Here is a 21338-nt window from a genome sequence, read left to right as displayed (position 1 = left end):
TTTGTTTCTTTGCTCGCACGACTGCAGCTTCCTCCTGGTCTCTCTTCTCTCGCATGTGCGACTCTGTGTGTCTGGCTTCCTGCAGCAGTTTTGCGAGTAGGCGACGAACAAGCCATCAGCTCGTGTGAGGGACTTCCTCCACCCCACTTGCATCATTGAAGTAAGCGCACACACGCGCACGACTGTAGGCAGGGTCTATACATACACGCACGCTTCCCGCCTTATTAACCGTTGTGGCAGTGCCTTTACGCGTCTTCACATACACTTCTATGGCGGCAGCGGGGGGCGTTCAACTGCCGCACTTCCACGGAGGTAGCACCTCCGCCGTGAATGGGGCCAAAAGGAGTGTACAGGCAACTTTCTCCCCAAACGAGGGAACACACACGTCGACGCTGCAGCTCTCAGCGAGTGATGAGCCACATGCGTTTCCGAATGCAGTGGATGTCTTGAATTGCAGAGAGGAGGTCTTAGTGGGTATGCTAACTGCGCTCAGGGAAGCCACGGCGCGCTCGCGAGAGCCAGTAATGAAAAAGAAGAAGCAGATGAAGGGTTACACCAAGCGACAAATGGAAGTCGTGCAGGAGGAACTCCTTTTCCACCGAAGTACTCTGATGAGAGCCAGTGCCATGTTGAAAGAATCTGTAGAAGCGGTGAATGCCCGTCTTAGCACATTACACGCTGAAGAAGCGCTGCTGAACGAGTACTACCAAACGCTGGATGATGAAATTGAGCTCGGGGAGAGGTATGATCTACCCAAGGAAGGCAGTTATCATCGCCAACAGCGTGAGTTGAGGCGTGCCGTCCCGCGTCAGAGGTACAAAGAGGGGCGAGTCTTCTTGGAGGCCCGCCGTGCGAAGCTGGCGGCGCTCCTGCATGAACTGGAGGTAGAAGAACGTGCGATATTCCCTAGCAGCGCCGACAACGATGCCGCTGCGGCGGAGGCGGCGGCGCTTGGCCGCGAGTACAGCATAGTTGACTCGAAGGGACAGAAGTTAGACGATGTGTATGATTCCACCGCTGCTACTGCTGGAGGCGGCCATAACTTGGAGTTACGCTTGCGTGTGCAACCACTGCTGGAGAAAGTGCGGGAGCTGAGAATAGTGCCGAAGCTTTCTCCGCGCAGTGTCAAGTCACGGTTACGGAAGGAGCTACTACTCCCCTTCTCGGCGCGTGTCCTCGCCCTGAAAATTGACGAGGGAAACAACCCGGGAGAAAGGTTTGTAGAGTGGTACGTCAACACTGTCATTGACCCCTTGGCAATGGCACAACTTGTCGAGCTTGTACCGCGTGAGTATCTTGTAACGACGACCGTGCGACTTGTAAACGTGTGTGATACATATTTGCACCTACGTCAGACGCAAGCTCTTCCAGACGTCTTGCATGTTTTACTGCAAGCTATTGCGGAGGGACGCTCGGATGCCCTTGCGACCCTTGTGCTCTCCCCCTCAGACTCCTACTTGCATGCGTTGGAAAACAAGGACTATGTGGGCATCATCTTTTATGCGGCATTGGTCGCTGGACAGATGGAAGTGCTGCGGCATCTTATTTCAGTTGGCTTCTACAACGTCAATGCCCTCGTCGCGTGGCTTTTCTTGAATCCCAACAAAGAGGATCCCGCCTACATTGCGTATATGACCGAAGTAAGGTCCAGCGTGAAACAGCACGTGCAGAGCGAGGTCTGTCAGCAGCAGGATGCCATCAGCGCCGAAACGTTGCGCAGTGAGTGGGATGTGGATATCGTGGCTTCTGAGTTGGTCCTGAGTTCGGTGCAGAGTGATTCAAGGCCCCCGTCAGTGAACAGTGGGTTGTGCGAGACCCTGCGGCGCTTCCTGCAGGAGCGACGGAAGTGGAAGTCCCATACGGCCGCACAGGCCGGTAAGGCCACCGCTTCCACCAAAGTGAGATCGAGCGGGGAAGTCTCTTGTGAGCCATCCTCTCTGCTGGTGCCGCAATTGCCAATAGTGAGAGTTGGGCAGAACACGACGCAACCGAGTTCTGCTGCTGAGGTGCCCTTCTCACTCATTCTTGGGAAGCGACGTTTGGACCGCCTCCAACTTTCGCCCGTAAAGTGTGCCGTGTTGCCAGCCGTTAGCAGCTCATTTATGCGGCGGGTGGACCGCTGGGGCTACACACCGCTGAAAGCCACCGCCTCCCATTTCCTGCTTGTGGGCGATACATCCACTGCAAGTGCACACGTTGTACAACTCCCACCTCGGTACGCAGAATTATGGCCTGACGATGATCCGACAGAAACACCGCACGCGAGATGGCAACGAGAAAAGCGGCAGGCGTCGGCAAAGGCGAAGGGCCCGAGTTTCTACTATGAGGTACATGTCTCACTGAATTTTCTACTCAGCGGTGTCCCTCTGAGCACGACTGCATTTAACAGCCTTCCAGCTTCTGAAGACAAGCCTGGGCTGCAAACTTCCACGGTTTTTGTTGGTTGGTGCTCGGAGGAGTGTGTGCCTGCGGCCGATGGACGTTCCACACATTCTCCACTAGGCAGTGACCGCAACTCCATAGGAATTTCGTTTGACGTCTTGCACAGATCTACGGTCAATGAATCCGTGGAGGAGGTCATCTTACGACCTATGAAGCATGAGAGGGGCAGAACCTCTGTGTATCCCGTCCGAGATGAAGACGTCCTACAAGATGGTAAGGCGGTGGGAGATCTGGAGACGAGTTTGGAGGAGCCAGTTTTTCCCTTGTTGCGAATTCAGCTCGAAACAACTCAGGAGAAGGGCAACAATCTGGGATTTTCATGCTTCTCCACGAGGGCCTTCTCCTCGCCCATTTACGGAACCGCAAGCTCCATAGGCGACGCCTCGGCCTCGGAGAATTCGTGCGCGGCGACGGCGGCGTATGCGTTGAAGGAAACAATTGTACCCAACGTTGAATTTGTGCGCCAGGGGGGGAATGCCTCCGAGGCAGACGCTGGGGAAGGAAGCAGGATGTTTTGGACCTCCGCCTTTGCGGGTAATTCGGTCGTCCAGAGAGGGGTATCGGTGTACAACTACCAGTCCCTGGTGGTTGGCTGCCACGTGAATTTTGGCGATCGTACTGCGTCTTTTAGCGTCAACGGAAGGCCGCTTGGGGCCGCCTTTACGACGCTGCCGTCACCGGTGGGTCTTCGGCCAGCTGTGAGCCTTCAGGCATCACAGCAAATCACGGAGACGCTTCAGCGCGTGCGGCCTTCCGACGCGGTGATTGTTCGCTTTGTCTTTGAGGAAACACATTTGCTGACCACGCAAAACGTTGTCACGACGCCCAGCTGCTTTCCCGGAGCGCGGTCCCCTGTTGAGGCTCGGCAAGGAACACCAGTACGATGCGAGGAAAAGGAACAGGTCTGCGGAGAGATTCCGGGAGTCATAACGTCGTGCCGCCCATTGCTGTTTGACGAGAGTATGATGCAGTGTGCGCTGCTAGGGCTTATCACTTGCGGCGAAGGCATGCTGCCCACCGGCGAGGATGCCGACGACCTTATTCAGGCTGCCAGAGAGACTCTTTCACTGGGGCACAGCGTGCGCATCACGGCGGCGAGTGTCCGTCAGTTGTTAAGCGCACAGTCTACCGCGGAGGATTTGTTGTTTTTTCCGCCAGTGGTTGTAAAGCGTCGCAGCGACGATACGGAAAAGGGAGGAAACGGAGTGGCGATCATTCCAGAGGATGTTCCGCTGGTGCCGCTATGCGTCGCACTGGCGCAGCGTCAACGCGTGCCAGCCTATCGTATTGCCGTGCACCCCTTTACTGACTTCCTTGGTCAAGACGATGTGAGTAGGCGGCAGAGACGCATGGCGTTGCTCGCCTCCGCAACACTGGGCTACATGGAGGTCTTGTACGTGCTCCTTGAGCGCATGTGCATTGCAGAGACGCTCAGCTTGTTTACGCTCAGCCTCGCAAAGACTGACTCCGACTACTATCTAACAGGAAAGCAAATGAGAATTTTTACATCTGGAAACTGTCGCCAATGCACTTCCGCCGCCATGCTACATCGCGTTGAGTATACGCCACTGCACTGCGCCCTCCTTGAAGAACACTACGAGTGCGTGCATCTGTTACTCTACTACTTGAATCGGTTACTGCCGGTGGAGCAGAAGCGACACGCAGTGAACGTCCTGACACGTAGTGGGGAAACGGCACTTCTCATGGCCTGCCGCCTCGGCTACACCAAAATTGCAAAGCGTCTTCTCGCTATGGGGGCCGCACCGTCGAGCTTTGACCGTGTGACACGAACAAATTGCCTGGAGCTTGCCTGCGCCAGTCGTAGTGAGGAGATTGCCATGGCCCTCCTACAAACACCGCACTACTGCTCACAGGTGGCGGTAAACCTCTCGGGGGTGGCGACGCCGATTTGCTGGTGTGCGCTGAACAACATCGCCTCTCTCATCCCCCCGCTGCTAAAACATGGTGCGAGCCTCGACGTGACGTTGGACGGTCTCACACCGCTTCTTTTGTCTGTCACGTTTGGGAGTGAGGAGGCCGCGCTGCAGCTGCTTAGCTGCACTAAGGTGGTACCCAACGTCTCCACCTACTTGGCCCAGTCGGCCCGTTCTGCTTCGCACTGCTCGTCTAACGACGAGGTCAACGAGGAGGAATCAATCAAAGACGCCGAGGTTTGCCGTGCCGCCGTGATGGACATCAATGCCTTGGACCCACTCACGCAATCCACTGCGCTGCATTTGGCGTGCGAGCTTGGGCAGCTGGAGGTGGTGCGCGGGCTCATTGCAAAGGGAGCCTCATTGAACCTGCAGAACAAGTCAAGATTTGCCACTCCACTACACCTCGCCATTATCAACGGCCATGAGGGTCTGGCGCTTGAGATATTGGAGTACGCAAAGGACAAGCTCAGGCGTGGCCAAAACGTGCTCGACATTGCGGCTCTTGAGAAGAACGCCGACACGGCTTTGCATCTCGCCGCCCGAGAGGGCATGCTACAAGTGATCGAGTACATCATGTTTCAGTTTAGCGACGAGGAGATTACACGACTCTCCGGCACGCGCAGCTTTGCGAAACGGCCCACCGTCGTGAATGTTGTGGCCACAAACCGTCAGGGCATGACGCCGCTGCTTGTTGCAATCCACGCCCACCAGGAGGCGGCGGCGCAACTTATTGCCTCACTCATGCCAGACTCGCTGCCCAACCCGGGCGGGCCCGTGATTGACGGCACCTGCACGGCGGTTTTGGCGAGTGACGCGGAGGGGCTTGACAACGTCACACTTTTCTTTCTTTCACAGCAGCGCTATGCCGCAAAGGAGGCCTTCCGGGCGGAATTCTTCGCCCGCTACAATGCGAAGCGGCGGCAGATGGACCTCCGCGAGGACGGGGCCCCTCTCGAGTATGAGGAAAAAACGGCCGTGCTCTTTGGAGAGGGAGAGAAGAGGCGAAAAAGGGACAGAGCACGCAACCTCCGTGACACTAACCTCAGGCAGGCACAGGCTCGGCAAAGAACGAACGTCTCCGCCGCACTCCTCTCGCGGACGAGTCTCTCGCTGGAGACCTACGCGGAGAAGTTGGGCGGTCTCACCGGCACGCACGGCGCGATGCTGTCCCGCCGTCACACCGCACGAGGCGCACGGGTGTCGCGGACAGGGAGGCAGCGTCGGCGAAGCACGTTTGTGCGCATGTTGCTGGCGAAGGGAGGAATTGGCCTCACTGCACGGACGCTTATTCAAATATTAGAACAGGGCTTTCCTCTGGAGGAGATATACGTCATGGTTGACACCATCTCCACCGAGACGACGCGCTCGACGCAGAGCGTGAGTGCGATGCAGCACGTGGAAACACTCATCTTGTTTTTTCGCGAGTACGGTGGGGTGCGCATTGCCACATGGGATGCAGTTGTAGTAGCGCGACAACTTCTTGCGGCTCCGGCCCTGGCGGGAATTATGAATGCGGATCAGTTGGATAATGCTAAGAAACGGATGACGGAGATGCGGCCGCTGTGCAGAGAGTTGCTTTCCCTCATCCGTTCCCATGGCCAACGCCTAGAGTGTGTGGAGGACATGCGGCATATGGTGGAGCAGCGCGGCGGCGTTGGCCCCTCGCTTGTGGAGGAAATGACAACCCCCTTTGGATTCACCGTGCTTCAGCTCGCCGCCACCCTAGGTTTGCCGCACGTGTGTGAATTTCTCCTGGGTGAGTGTGAACTGAGTCCCTTGTATGTGCCGTCAACAAGCAGCATCCCCTGTAGCGACAGCAAGTGGTGTCTCTCGCCGTTTCGTCTTGCATTGCGTTCCGTCAATGTAGAGACCATTTCGGTGTTTCTTTTGCACGAACTGCAATCGGGTGATGTACAGGCAATGCTGGAGCACAAGGAGCTTGCAAAGGCAGACAAGCTGCAACAAACAGCGCTTCAGGAACTCGTTCGACAGCCACTCGATGGGCTTTCCACTACGGCCACCATGGACACACTGCACGTGATGCGTCTGCTCCTTTACAACGGGGCCGTGGTGCAAGGCAACTTTGACAATGAGGGAAACGATGCGTGGATGCTTGCCGTGTGTGCGGCTCCTGGCAAAGGCACCAAACTTGAGGTCTTTTTTGAGGAAAATGTACAGCTTGGCGGGGACGAAGAGAAAGAGGAAAGTGAGGCGGATGATGTGAAGACGTCTACGCGCAAATCCTCATCCACCGGGGAGACTGAGCCAATGCACCGAAACGAAAGCAGCCGAAGTGGGTGGACGGTGACGTCGCTTGATACCGATGAGAAACGAAGGCAGTCGCTACGAATGCCGCTCATAGGCTCTGTGGTTGCGCCGCAGTGGACGAATTCCCTTGTGGTGCTTCAAACCGTTGACAACTCCACCCCGCTGAGTCTAAAGAAACGGATATACTACGCTCAACTGATCTTTTCCTGTGCGGAGCATAACCCGCAGAGTCTCAGTACACTGCTGGAACGGTATCCGCATGTCCTTTCTCCCTCCGTTGTTAACCCTCTGACGGGTGACACCTTGCTGCTCTTTTTGTTGCGCCGGGCCGCCAACATCTACTCGGTGGAGTGCGGGATCTATGCGCCTCCTCAGAACAATACAGACCGTGAGGATGCTTTACTAACAGCGCGCTGCATGCCGCTAGAGGCGGAGATGACCCGCATCTCCGATGGCGATCCCGTACCGTACCGTGATCCATGCACCATTCCCGCTGTGCGCTCGTTGCTGCTAGTCGTGGAGCAGTTGCTGCGAAAATTCTCCTTTGACAATCTGTACTATGAGCACAGTGACGGGGAAACCGCCTTGGCGCTGGCCGCACGATTAAGCTACACCCCGATTGTCTCACTTATAGTGCAGCGGCCTGTCGCCTTGGCTGCGGGTGGGGAAACCAGAAAGGAGGAGACCAAGGAGGCGGAAACGGCGTGCGCTGCCCCCGCCGGCCTCTCCGATATGGACTCCGCGAGTACTGTGATCCACGACGACCTCGTGCGAAATTTGGAGTCTTCCTCCTGTTGGGTGATGCTCGCCACCCGTCTCTACTACGCGGAGGAGGAAATGGACATGCTGATGACCATTCTCAGACACCTCCGGTCGACCTCCACAAAGTTTTCATTTTTGTCGATGGCCTACTCCAACCTACACCCCATCGTGGCGCTACGCATTGCGGAGAAATACGCAACTGACGTGAAGAGTATCCTCATGCATCCGGAAGCCGTCAATGCCTTCTGGTCCAACGTTCTCTATGCCCAGTTTGTGGGCCGACTTGAGGAGGTGCCTGTGACGCCGGCAGGGTGGAGTTCCATTCTGAGTGTGCTGCTGCCTGCTGCCTCGGCTATCCCAATATATTTAATCAAAACAACACCTTCACTGCCATCCAGTTCACCCGCCGATTCGACGCCGTCAAAGCTGCTGTCCCCGGTTGCTTCCACGCCGGCTGCATCCGGCTCTCCGGTGAAGAGGGAAAAGGCAGGGAATCGTGCCGCCCCCAACTGGGGTTTCATCGTCAAAAAAACAAGACAGTACATTCGTCAGCTTGCGGCGGCGGCGGTGTGTGTGGCGTCACCGCCGTCTGCCATTGCATCTCTGCACGGTGGTGGGGTCATTCCAAGCTCGCAGCGCCAGGTGCTTACGGTCATGTCTAACCATTTTCATGAGTTAATTGAGTTGTCCGTGCGTTTTGATAACTCTGCGATGCTGCTGGACCTCATGAACCTGGTTCCCGCAGAGCTGCAGGCCTGCGTCAAGAATGAGTGGCGTGATCTCATGGAGAAGTATCACATTGACGTGGTCGCTATCGCCGCAGGCAGCATGACCATCATGAAGACGCTTGCTCGTCTCCCTGAAACGGCCGCACTGCTAAGCAGCGAGCGATACGAACGCATTGATCCCGCCACTGGCCTCTCCGAGGAGGTGGTGGCGGCGCGGGAGGCGATGCCCGACGCACCGTCGGCGCCCACAAAACCCGCCCCTCTGGCTGGAAGCACGATGATGTTGCGTGGCGAGCGCGCCGGCAGTGTCTCTGGGGTTCTCTCATCACGGAAGTCGTTTGTTCGAACCTCCCCCGCCAACGAAAACAAATGGACCCCAAAAAAGCCTAGGGAGAACAAGCAGGCGGTGGTGAATATCCTCGCACTGGATGCGACGACGCTAGACACGAACGTGGAGGGGGAAAAGAGCGAGGCTGAGAAGCCCGAAGCCAACTTGCAGTACATGGAGGTGATGACGGCAGCGCGCGAAAGAACGACGGCTTCGGCGGTTACCTGGGGCATTGGTGCTGCCGCACGACCCATCGCATTGCAAGAAGGACTCAAGGCAAATGCTCATGCGGCGCCTCAACTACAACCCGCCTCTTCCTTCTCGGCGCAAAGGAAAACGAGTACCGCGGCACCTAGCGATAGCTCTCGCAACCGCTTTCTTACAAATATGGGCGCCGAGGAGAGGCTCTCCGTGACGTCCGTGCAACGTAAGTCACCGAGGCAATCCTTGACGCCGGAGGGGGGAACCGTCACAGGCTCCTCGCGCCAAGCGCCGCTGCCAATGGAATGGATGCCCTCGCCTCCAACACCGCAGTACTTTCCGTATTATTTGTGCGACTGGGCGCTTCACACGACCCTTGTCCTACACGCCCCACGACCGTCGCGTCGAACGGTTGATACCCTGCTTTACCTTATGGATCAACGTGCCCCCCTCACGGCTTCGGCAGTGCAACTATTCTTGGCGGCCTCACGACCTCTGAACTGCTGGGAATCCAGTGACGGCCAACTGATCACGCTGAACTACGCCACACGCACACACCAAGACACATTGTTGCACATTTTGGTTCAGAATGATCAACTTCGACTTGCACGGTACTTTCTGGCGACCGCCTTGTGCTACTTTACCTACTACCAATATGACCCACCAAGTACGATGCCGCCCCACTTTGCATTGATGGATATGCCCAAACCGCAGAAGCCTTTTAAACCCCCAGAGCTCCACGGAGAGAGTGCAACGGAGGAGCCGGAAACGTTGGAAGAGGAGGGTGGGTATCCCGCCGTTTTCCTGCGCAGCATGCTGCGGATAAATAAACACGGCCTCACACCATTTGACTACGCCCGCGGGCCAATGGTGTCACTACTCATGGAGTACGGCTGCATCCCGCCGACGTACCGCCCGTATCCGCGTGGATTTTGCCGCGCAATTCGATTGCCCCTCGCTCCCTCAGCCTTCCACCCAGTGCCGCAGCTGCTGCTGGTGTCTGCGAACTTCATTGAGCTGCACGACGAGGGAAAGCCAAAGCCGCGCAACCATACGGCGGAACTTTTGGCCAGGGACACCGCCGATGCCGTTTTGGTGCGAAATCAGACCATTAGCCAACACGCGACAAAAGTAAATTTTTTACCATCAGTTCTTTCAGGTAACGTGAGTCTGCTGCATCTGGGGTTATGCTCCGCCGATGACGAACTTGTGCTGCAGTACATCAAAGAAAAGCGTCAGCAACAACTGCGAAGTCTCGTGTTGTCGCAAGTGTCGCGGAACACACCTACGCCGCTCACGATGACGCAGCTCTCGAGTGCCACGTTTGCTGGGGCCCATCAACGGGGCAAGTCGACACCCTCGACGGCCCCTAGAGCGAAGGGTTTGTCCTCAGCCCGCTCCGCCGCACAGCGTGGCAGGGCTGAGAAGGAGTTGCCAAGCGCCTTGAAGCTTATGGATGTTCTTCGTGAACGCGGCTTTGTGCTCTTCCCGCTTGTTCTTCCCCTGGACCTGGAGGCAAGTCAACCAACGCGCGAGGACGACTCCAATGAGAGCACCGCAATTCTGCTTACCATGACCCCCATGGCACTGGCAACTTGTGCGGGTGTCGTGAAGCGAGATGAAGTTTCTCAGGGGAATAAGCGGCCGAAGAAATCCACGGGTACACCTCGACCAAACTCTAGGGCTGAGGCTTCCTTCATTCCGCCACGTTTTACACTAACAGCGGGAAAGAACCGTCATCCCGCCGATGCCCTCGATGCCTGGGTGGCCTCCCGCCGTTCATCGAAGTCAGCTGCAGCTGGAAAGGACCCGCACATGCATCTGCTTGTCAGGTCTATCGGCGGTGGTCTCGCCGGGCGTACGATTCAGCTTCTCGGCCTCTGTACGGCCCCTTCTTACGAGTCCCACAAGTAGCACATTGCTTGGGCGCCACAGGGAAACCCTCCTTGGATGTAGTATTCGCAGCTTCCTGGTTTTTCTTTCATTTTGTTGTGCACCTTTATTCCTTCTTTTTTATGTTGCTAGCATAAGAATATGAGGAGAAATCATGAAAAGGGAGGGGGAAAAAAAATGTAAAGTGTATATTGAGTTTATTCCAATGCACCTTTCTTGCTTTATGTTATGTTGTATGCCTGCGCAGGTTACGCAGGTCCGTGGCAGCACCCAGGTAGCTGTTACACTTATTGTTGTCGTTTTTTTTTTGACCACCCGGGGGTTGGTCAGTCACCATTCCGATGGGTGCTGTGTGTAGATGCACTAACTCTGTCCTTTTTTTCCTGTTTCCACTCTTCACTTTCTTCTGCATGAAGTGGGAAACGGCAGTGTCACATGTGAGGCAAGGGCGTTTTCGTGTTTTCTATGGTGTCCGTCTCGCATGAGACGTTCATTTTCGGCCGGGAGGCGGGCGACTGAGAGCGGAGAATGTCGTCCGAAAGGGAGGGTGGGTGGGTGTGTGGGTAACGCACACTACTCCCTTGTCCATCATCTACCGCAGTTTTAACTACACGACGGTGTCAGAAGATGTTCCCGCAAAGGCGTCCCGCTAAAACGAGGACAGGGCCAGGGCGTTTTGTACATCCGCGTCCGCTCAGGGCTCTGCGCGAGGACGTCACTGCAAAAAGTTTGCCGAATAAGAGCTCTGAGTAATGTGCCGAGCTTCACATGGATCACATCTTTTTTCTTCTTCTTCTTTTGCTGAGAATGATGCGGAAAGAAAGAGGAAGGAAATGCATCTCTGCGTGGGCGCGCAGTGGAGGACGGCCCACGCACCCGGTGTTGAGGTGAAACCAGACTCAATGTAGATGTGTGTGCGCTTTGTACTGCTTGTGGCTGCTGCTGCGTCGTGGTGGTTGGTGATTTTTCCCCCTTGCGTTGTTTCTCTCCCACTCTGTCTTCCTGCTTGCGTGCACACGAGGGGTAGCACGGAATAGGTGATGTCCGAGGAGGCGGCCGGTAAAGGTGAGGCGGGCGAGGCGACGACAACGGCAACGGCGGCGCCGCACCACACCAACACGGTGGATCATAACAACGCCGTTATTCGGAAGCGGCCACGTGTGGCGTGCCTGCGACAGAGCTTTTCCCGACAACTTTACCAAATGATTATCCGGCAGCTGCACCATGATGGATACCTGGGGGCGGCCGCGGCGGTGGCCGATGCGACGGGGGTTGTGGTTCCACGGTTAGAGCAGAACGGCCAACGGCTGTCAAAGCTTGTCTCGATGGGTTTGGCGCACGAGGCAAGCAACGTGACCGAGATGGAGAACTTTCTCTCCTATGAGGTGGTGGAGCGCTACCTTGGCGCCTCCAAGTTGTACGTGCCGCTGCACCTCACGGAGAGTTCAACGGTGGGTCAAATGGCGTACCGAATGCGGGAACGCTTTACGACCTCGTCACTCGGCGGGGTCGTGCGTCGCGTCAGCATGTCACCGGACGGTTCGCTGGTAGCCTGTGGTGGAACCAACGGCCTGTGTGTTGTGTTCTCGCTCAAGACGATGGAAGACCTTATGGCTTTGGAGGAGGTGCGGCAGGAAAACCAGTTCCGTGGCTTGGACGGCAGCGGCAGCGGCGGCGGCGGCAGTGGGAGTGGAAGTGGTGGGAATGTGGGGGTGCGTAACGCAAGCAACAAAATCACTGAACTGGCCGAGGCGCGACGCTTTCACGAGCACACGCAGTCAGTTGAGGCCATGCACTTTCATCCGTCACGACCGCTCTTGTTGACAGGTGGGCGCGAGGGGGATTTGTACCTGCGGGACTACAGTCAACCGAACAATAAGGTGCTACATAAGCTGCATGACACCTTTCCCATCCGATCGGCCGTTTTTCATCCCTCGGGTGAATATATACTTTACGCCACAGACCACACCGCCCCGAGACTGTTGAATTTGCGCACATGGAAATTAATGACACCCACCACAGCCACCAACAAGGAGGGCAGCGCGTCAGCCAGCAACCCCGCCACTGGCAGGAGTGGGATGCCCAATAGGGGAGGCTTCTACAGAAGGGGGACCGACGACAGCCACGCAGCTGCCCTCTGTGACGTGGACTTTTCTGCAGATGGACGCCTGTTTGCCTCCTGTGGCCTTGATGGTTCTCTTATTGTGTACGACGGCGTCAGCAGTCGCCCGGTGGCCAAGGTAAACAATGCCCACTCGAGTGTACCCGTGACAAGCGTGAAGTTCAGTCGTACGGGTAATTTTATTCTTTCGGCAGGAATGGACTCTGTCGCTAGACTCTGGGATTTGCGCCGTTCCGATGGTGGCTGTGGCACAGTGGAGGTGATGTCGTTTGGCGAGCCTGGAAAGTGTAACCACCGCAGCATCCATGCCGCTTTTAGCTGCAACGAGAGCCACGTGCTTCTTCAGGACACATCCCTTTTTGCGATCCACTCCTACTGTGTTTACTCTAGCGATAAATCCTACTCCTTGGTGGTACCAAATCACATGCAGCGGGGGTTTGCGGCGGCACCGTTTTGCAACACCGTGGTGAGCGGTGGCGATGATTGTCGTGTCCGCCTGTGGACACCCGCGTGGGCGGCCGCGTGAGGCCTCCCGTCGTTTTTCATTTCTCTCTGTGTGTGTGTGTGTGTGTGCCCCTGAGGAGGCGGGGCGTTTTGTGCGGAATGACGGTGATGAATGAGGCCAGCTGACGTGTTCAGTGGGAAGTAACGGAGGAAACTAAAAAAAAAAAACAGGAAACCGAAGAAGAAAAAGAAAAAGAGAAAAGATCGATGGAGAGCAGTGCGGGCGGCGCTGCCGAGGAGGGGCGGGGCGGTACGGCGGGGGCGAGCCCCGTCTCCGCGGAGGCAGAAGCAGGGCAGCGGACAAAAAACGCGCGGCCCAAGACGACTGCGCGGGTCTGCCGCTCTGAAGCCGTGAAGCAGCCAGCGAAAACATGACGGGCGACACCGCCGTGCGCATCGAACATCAAACACCACTCCCTCCCCCCACGCCTTGCTTCTTTTCTTCCTGCTGGCGGCAGCATCCCACTGCCCTTTTGCCTTCCGCCGCCCTTCTCTCCGCCGCACACCACACTGGGGGGATTGTAGGAAAAGGGGAGACCGAAGGAGGCGGCACAGGATAGAACGCAATCACCAAGCGGGGACACGCAAGGACACGCCGCAAGCACAAAGGCACACACACACACACAGACAGAAGACAAGACAGAAGTAGAAAAAAAAAAGAACTAAACTTTTGGGCGGTGCAACCCCGAACTCCGCTTTTTTTTCTGATTTTATCTTTTTTTGTTTTTATTGTGTTTTTGATTTTACTTCCTTCGACGCGTGCCGTGTGGTAACGGAGGGCCTTTGGTGGTCGTAGTTGTTGTTTCTTTTTTTCTTCTGCTCGAGCCATCCCTCCACACGCGCTGACAATGGCGGGCCTCACGTCGGACAATATCTCCATCGCCTCGGCACGCCAATATGGCTTCTCAAAGGAGCGCGACACGTGCGTGTTTTGCGGGAAGCGGTCCAGGCCGCCGCCCACGGACCCGCTTGCCCCCGTCTTTGTCTTCTTCTCCCTCGTCGACTGCCGCCACTACGTGTGCCAGCCGTGCGCCCTCGTTAACTGCGACAACGCCGGCCGCTTCATTCGCTGCCCAACGTGTCACTCCGTCTCACGCCTGGCACAGACAGGAAAGAAACGCACGGGCCACGACGAGTCGCGGGTGAGCATCGACGACGGCGTTTCCTCCGTCGCCTCTCATGCCTCACGCCGCTCCGTGCGGCTGCTGGCGGATGGCAAGCCGGCAAGAAGCGCCCTCGCCAGGGCGGACCGCAGCAAGAAGCGTTCTTCCTCTGTACAGTTTATGGCGAACCCCACGGCGTCTGTCGTGTCGCCGCCGGCAAATAATGCGAGGCACAGCCGCGGCGACCAGCCGGCGACTTCGCCGCTGACGCTCGACGCGGTTGGGAATCTGCCGCGGGACCCCAGCTACGCGCAGCGCGAGCGCCTAAAGGAGGCGGCGGTGCAAGCGAAGCCGAAGGAAGCTGTTGCGGTGAATCTGTACACCATCAAAAGCTCGGCCGCGCCGCGGCGCCGTTCTTCCGGCACCCGTGCGAGCAGCGTGCCGTTGCCGCAGACGGAGCATCGCTACCTCGCGCCACCGCTACCTTTTGCGCCACCGCCGCCACTGCGTATTCGCACTGTCGAGGAGGAAGAAGAAGGGGCAGAGGACGAGGCAAAGGAAGCGGCGGAGCAGCAAGACGTGAATGTGCCGCTAAGCAGCATTGCTGACGAGATTAGGGAAAGCCTCCTCGCCACTCTGGCGAAGGAGTCCCAGGAGCGCTCCACCATCGCGGTGGCGGAGGAGTACCGCCGCAACGCCATGAGTAAGCAGCGTGAGATTCGGGAAAGGGAGATGCTTGCGGCGCGAGGAAGTCTCAGCAATGAGTTTGATGTTCGTCTTAGCCCTCGTACTCCTCTTGACGCCTCTGACGGGCAAGTCAGCGCGACATCCGACGATGAGACTCCGGCGGGCCCGCTCGGGAAACACCCTCGTGTGGCGCTGCAATACGACAAGGAAGAACCACTGAAGCTTTCAGTCCCTGTATCGGAGCTCTCAGTACATCCGCCGAGCATGCTAACGGACGGAATGGGCGTACAGAAGCTTGAGGCAACCGAAGTCGTCGCCCCGCGTGTTAACACGGAGGCGGAAGCAAAACTCGCGGAGCTGCAAGAGCGGGCGAGGCGTGAGATGCAGCATCAATTGGAGCGTCTGCACGCTGAGGTAATGCCCCCGACGCAGGTGGCAGCGGCGCTGGATGCGATTGAGATGAGAGAACGAGAAATAATAGAAGGTGTAGAGACTGTGGAGCGCCGCCTCCTGCATACCGCCCGTTCCCAGGATGAGGTGGAGCGAAGTGCGTTGTCGGTGCAGAGACGCTCTGCTGACCGCACGGCGCAGGTGGCGACCGAGTATCTTGCATACATCTCTAAGGAATTTGACGAATTTGCGGCGAGTGAGATGGAGCACCGTGCCTTCATTGAGGAGCTGCAGCGCTCAGGTTGGTCCTCGCTGGTACGGGACTTCCATGCCTCGTTGAAGGGGCTGCTCGAGGTGGAGCTTCTCCGATTGAGCGAGCAGCGCCAAGTGGAGCTCACGCGGGCGTCCCTCACGCTGGCAACTGAAGAGACAACAGCTCGCATGCGGCAGGAGCAAGCCGCATTGAATGCGCTCACGCGCCTTCACATGACGGCGCTGGAGACCATTGCGGACTGCCGTCGCCAGCTTCAGTTGAAGGAGATGCAGCGTGGGGCCTCCCGCATTGTGGCGGAGCAGCAGTTGTACATGCAGCAGTTCTACGGCCTCGCGGCGGCGGAGGATGCCACGCGGTGGAAGGTGCTTGAAGAAGAGCAGCGTGACCGTCACGCGGAGTGGACCGCCTTCGTCACGACAATGCCCACCCTTAGGACCGCAACGGCGGTTCCAAGTGCCGGCGCGTCTCGAACCGCGCTGCAAGCGTCAAGCTCTTCGCACGCCCCTGAGTCCTCTCACTCCGCAACGACGCCGCCAACCTCGGTTGCATCGCATTACCTTGCGGCGTTGTTTGAGGAGGCGGAATTAGAGGCATTGCGGTTGCAGCAGACGGAGCGGCACGAGCGCCATGGGCTGATAAATGTTTTCTTGACCCAGTCTCAGCGCCTGAGGGCCTACGAGGCGCCGATGGAGACGACGTACATGGACACTCCCCTCTCACAGCGCGCCATCGCGAACGGCCGGCGCCGGCTGGAGCTTCGAGAGGAGGAGAAGCGGATAGAGCTGCAGCAGCGATCGTGGGCTTCATTTCGCTCCATCGCCAACAAGGCGACGGAGGAGCAGGAACAAATTGCAAGAATGGAACGGATGCTGCGCGCCATCGCAGAACGGTCACGGAGCGTCTTGCATCGCTGCTTCGCGGAGGCCGAGCTGGCGCTGATGGATGAGGAGCGGCACGAGCGGCAGAGCGTCGAGGTCGAGGAGCGTCGGACACGCGTGAACCACGCCCGTGACGCGGTGCGGCGCGAAGAGGTGCTTCTTGCGGAGGAGCGCCTCTCGCACGATGCCTTTGGGACGCAGTTTTTGGAAGCGATGGATGTCGCGGTACGGCAGTTCTCCTCCGAGGCCGCCCGCATCGCCCAGGAGGAGCACCTAGAGCGTCTTGCGCTTGCGCAGGTGGAACGGCTTGAGTGCCTGTCACTTACGCAGACGCTCGAGTCGCGGATACGCCTCGACGAATGCGACGCGCAGCTACACCTCGCCGACCTTCACTCTACACTAGAAACAACAACGGCGGCAAGTGCCTGGCGTGCCCGTCTTTCGCTCGTGGAAACGGAGGAGTTGCGCGTTCGGGACGGCATGTACAACGATGAAGCGGGCGAATGGTTGTGGTGGGTGACGGATGAGCGCCGCCAGCGGATAGAACTTGCATCCCTAGAGACGGAACGGCTCAGACAAGCGAGGGAGAAAGAGCGGCTTCTAGCAAAGCTGAGGGAGTGCGAGGGCAGTGAAGGGCAACGACGCGTTGGGGTGGAAAGGGAAGAGGCGCGTGCACGGGCTGCTCTCGTGGGGGATGAGGCGCGCGATGCGGCGAATGCGTGCAAGAAGGGGGAGCAGCGGGTCATAGAGGAGGCGCGGCGTGAGCGGCACGCCAGTCAATCACAACGTCGTAGACGCGCCCTAGAGGATTTGTTACAAGATGAAGACGATGAACGGCATTACATTTGCGAGGACGAGCGGGACGCACGTCGACGGTTACGGCATCAGGCTCTTCAGCACTCGTGCGATATTCTGGACAAGAAGAGGACGAGCCCCGCCAAATCAGAGGAGCCTTCTAAGAGCGGGACAACGCTGGCATCTCAGAACGCCGGACGCAGCCCAGTAAGTGACCCTTCAGCCGCCGTCTTTGATGAAGAGTGGATCCGGCAGAAAAGACTAAGGGAGCTTGCAAGGGAGGAGGAGTTAATTGAGGCGCAGATGCGTCTACGCGAGGCGGAGATTCGTATTGCGGAAGAAGCCGAACGTCGTGCCAGGTCGGAGGAGGAAAAACGCGTGGCGCTGGCGGAGTCGGAGCGACTGCTGCGTGAGGCAGAGGGGCGGGCGGAAGAACGCATCCGCAGGGCACGCGAGGAGGCGCAGCGGTACGCCGAACAGGAAATGAACCGGGTACGTGATGCGAGCGAGCGGCAGGCAGCGCATGCGGCGGCACTGCGTGCGATTGAAGAGGAAGAGAAAACTGCCATGGTAGAAGCGCAACTGCGAGCGGCCGAAAGGGCACTGAAGGAAGCTGAGGGACGCGCTGCAGAGGACGTCCGCCGCGTCAAGGCGGAGGCTGAGGCATTTGCGGCTGCCGAGGCGCAGCGTGTCGCCCTTGAGTCAAGGCGGCTGCTGCAGGAACATCGCGAAAAACAGGAAGAGCAGCTGCGGCAGAAGGACTTTGAGGTTCAGCAGCGACTGCGGGGCATTGAACTGCAGGCGCAGGAAGCCATTTTGGCGGCAAAGGCAGAGTCAACTCGTGCGGCGGAAGAGGCGCAACGGCGGCTGGAGGAATTGGAGGCCCGTTACCAGGGGCGGGCGGCGGCTGTTGACGCTGCCAAGGCGAGTGTGCGTGTGGCTCAGCAGCGCATGCGCGAGTTGGAGGAATCTCGGCAGTCGACGCCACAGCACCCCTCCATGGCGGGGTGTGTGGAAACGACGACTCGCAACGGAGAAGCGGTGGCGGCAGCGGCAGTGCAAGGATATCAAGGGCAGCCGAAGGACGGCTACGCCCTCACTGCGGTGGTGTGTACCAACGTCATTCGAGCTGCCATACGTGAGGCGGTGGAAGAGGTCGTGAAGGCGACTAAGGAGGCGTGGCATGTGACTGAAGAGGCAGAGCAGCGACTCCGCATGGAGCGACGACGCCTGCGGAGAAGAGAAGCAGAGCGCGATCGCGCGGAGCAGGAGTTGCTTGACGCCGAAAACAAAGGCATTCGCTGGGGCGAGGAGGAAGAAGAGGAGACGGCCAAAAATTGGGTTGGTGCCGGCGCCGAAGAGGAGATGTTTAACACCCCGTTAGAGCAGTCCACCACACGCCATTTCCAGGGGAAGCGAATAGACAAACGGCCTATTTACCCGCAACCTCCGCCCGATGGCGGCTGTGCTGTCTGCCACCGCAAGGACACCGTGAGCCCTTGTGTGGAATGTGGGTCCCAGGTGTGCCGTTACTGCGGCCCCGCTGCCCCCCACCGTGCGTGTTGTGAGCAGCAATACATTGACGTTGTGAACGTCCACCGCCGTCGCCTGTCAGGGGAGCGGCAGGAAGCGGGGCACGCGAAACAGGATGCGGAAGAAATCAAAGGGGAGGAATCATCACTATGGGAGGTGGAAGACATTGTGGATGCTTTGCCTGAGCGGACTGACGTGGCCACGTCACCGCTTGGCGTGCGTCGACAGCTGTTGCCTGACGAGGAAAGCGAGGCGAGGACCGATGACTACGATGAGCCGCGGGACGAGGAGGATGCGACGAATGAAACAAGACGGAGCGCATCCACTGAGGCCGTGGATGAACCCAGGACAGAGCGAAAGCGGTATGAAGCCTTTTTTGTGCCGCTAACCTCTGACGCGGAGCCGAGGCGACCGAAGCCGCCGACGCCAAGAAACTACGTCCCGGGCGTATTCACCGCGGCGTCGAGGTTCGCAAAGGCGGAGCGGAGGTGCAGTCCACCTGTGGGCCGGGCACGCAGCAACCGACACGTGGACCCTGCCGCTGAAAAGGAGGCGCGGCAGCGGCAACCGCGCTTCCCTGGGAGTGCCCCGAAGGAGCGTCCGGCGTTCCACGCCAACCAAAAAAATCACCGTCAGCCGTGTCCCCGCCAGCCCCTCACTGCGCTGCAGCGCGAGGTGAAGGAGCCACTGCTTGGCCTCCTCGACCCGCGACTGCGCCGGCGGGAGGCGGAGCGGGTGGTCATGCAGGATCCACTTTCTGGTTTTGGGCGATCATCCTCTCCTGGTCACCTAGGAGGCAACTTTCCAGCCAAACCGGCACGCCCATCGCAATGCACGGCGGGGCGCATTTCTCCCATAAAACCCTCCATCGAGCTCTATGCGGACTTTAACGAATTTGCCCACCGCGACCCCACTGGCCTGGAGCGCACTTACTACGCTGGAAGGCCTGTGCGACCTCTTGAACAGGAGCACGACCCAGAGGACCTGGCAGACACGAGCCACCGCTACGGTGCACGAAGGCAGCATCAGGAGCAGTATAGGCCGAGGAAATTGCCGTCCAGAGAGGATGAGCGGCACGTAAACGTGAGTCGGGAGCGTGTGTTTCTCACGACTTACCATGAATTGCCTGACTACGCGGGGACCCGGCGGCGTCAGGAGTCGGTGCGGTATGACGCACAGCGGCGTGAAGAGTGCAATGTCCACACCACGCCAACGCTGCATCAGTTAGACCAGCGTCTGCGGCATCTGCAGCAACACCGCGTTCTTAGTCGTTCGTACGAACGCTCCCCTGACAGCCATTGTTTGCGCCACCACTTCCATCAGGAGAGCGCGATGAACTGCAGGCCCGCTGCGGCCTCTAGCACGGCACGACGGCCTACGCCGTGCCCCCATGATCCCTGTATCACAGTTCACCTCTTTCCGACTACCTATGCGCCCACAGCTGCGAGAACCACAGCGTCAAGGCAGCGGACACGCGGAGGAAGCAGCCGGCGAAACACCAGCCGTGCTGGTAGGCGCTCAACGCCCCGGGTCGTTTCCCCGCCATGGCGAACCGATTTTAACTCTGAATTTGTGCGTCCGCCGTGGAATTTTGAGCAGCCGCACTCATTTGTAGCAAGGTCGTACAAGCGAACTTTGTTGCCGTTCGAAATATAAGCAAGCGAGATTGGTCGGGCGTCCAACCTTCCCTCTTACCTCACCTCACCTCACCTCAGTCCCTGTTTGTCAGTGTGCATTTGTATATATATATATATGTATATGTATGTATGCATGTATGTGTGTGTGTGTGACAGGATGAATGCTGAAGGAAACCGTCGTTGGTTTTTGCTTTGCACCTCTGTTTCGTTCGGTGGCTCCTGCTCTCTCCGCCGTGGACTGCGTGTGCCTTTTCGCCTCCTCGTGAAGGATGTGGGTGGAGTTTGGGGAGAGGGGCGCCATTGGATTCGGGAGAGGGATAAATATGATTGAGAAGAAAAGAAAAAGGGCGTCGGTGCTCGCGGGGAGGTCTGGCGCTGGTGCATGGGGAACAACAGAGAGATATACAGATGCGTGGAAATACTTTCATTTCCATCCTCGCCGTCCCCTTTCACTACTCTCTCCTGCCTTGCTTGACATCACTAGAAATACGCACGACGACTGCACGGTGGCTCCGCCCACGGCGCTCACCCCCACCCTCATCCCCGGTTGCTCCTTCTGGACAACTCCGGGGTCGCCACAACACGGCGGCTGCTGCGGCTGCTGTTGTACGGGTTGCTGTGACGCACTGCATACATTCCCTGCCATGCGCTGCACTGCACTCAACGCTAGACAAAACGAGGGCGGGGGTGGGGAGAGCGACGAAGCGAAGAAGAACGGGGAGCAACTCCTTTTCGGAGGAAGACTCATGCCTCTTTGGAGCGTGCGCGTTGCGACGACTGCCTACAGAAGTGCATGCACGCACGCATATTTTTTTAAACTCTACATATGCATTTGTTTTACGGTAGAGAGGATCTG

The 21338-nt window shown here is 58.1% G+C and overlaps 3 protein-coding genes across 3 annotated transcripts, besides 7 other annotated features; all 3 read left to right on the top strand.

Moving 5' to 3' along the window:
• Positions 1-269: 269 nt before the first annotated feature.
• Positions 270-10580, top strand: Tco025E_01504 (uncharacterized protein; the record flags this gene model as incomplete). The annotated part of the gene is made up of 1 exon (XM_029368442.1): positions 270-10580. The coding sequence occupies one exon, from the start codon at positions 270-272 to the stop codon at positions 10578-10580; it is 10311 nt and encodes a 3436-aa protein (XP_029231436.1).
• Positions 10581-11100: 520 nt separating this feature from the next.
• Positions 11101-11124: a microsatellite.
• Positions 11125-11599: 475 nt separating this feature from the next.
• Tco025E_01503 (cleavage stimulation factor subunit 1) lies at positions 11600-13207 on the top strand (the record flags this gene model as incomplete). Its single annotated transcript, XM_029368441.1, has 1 exon — positions 11600-13207. The coding sequence occupies one exon, from the start codon at positions 11600-11602 to the stop codon at positions 13205-13207; it is 1608 nt and encodes a 535-aa protein (XP_029231435.1).
• Positions 13208-13234: 27 nt separating this feature from the next.
• Positions 13235-13254: a microsatellite.
• A 79-nt stretch (positions 13255-13333) lies between these two features.
• Positions 13334-13389: a microsatellite.
• Positions 13390-13406: 17 nt separating this feature from the next.
• Positions 13407-13449: a microsatellite.
• A 338-nt stretch (positions 13450-13787) lies between these two features.
• Positions 13788-13829: a microsatellite.
• A 204-nt stretch (positions 13830-14033) lies between these two features.
• Positions 14034-20501, top strand: Tco025E_01502 (uncharacterized protein; the record flags this gene model as incomplete). Its single annotated transcript, XM_029368440.1, has 1 exon — positions 14034-20501. One exon carries the CDS (start codon positions 14034-14036, stop codon positions 20499-20501), a length of 6468 nt encoding a protein of 2155 aa, XP_029231434.1.
• A 73-nt stretch (positions 20502-20574) lies between these two features.
• Positions 20575-20633: a microsatellite.
• A 472-nt stretch (positions 20634-21105) lies between these two features.
• Positions 21106-21143: a microsatellite.
• Positions 21144-21338: the final 195 nt, after the last annotated feature.

This window comes from Trypanosoma conorhini (genome assembly GCF_003719485.1).
Source record: "Trypanosoma conorhini strain 025E chromosome Unknown Tco_14.4_contig_00050, whole genome shotgun sequence".
NCBI classification, from domain to species: Eukaryota; Euglenozoa; class Kinetoplastea; order Trypanosomatida; family Trypanosomatidae; genus Trypanosoma; species Trypanosoma conorhini.
Note: the sequence above shows the minus strand (reverse complement) of the source record. Positions and strands in the feature narration are given on the sequence as shown.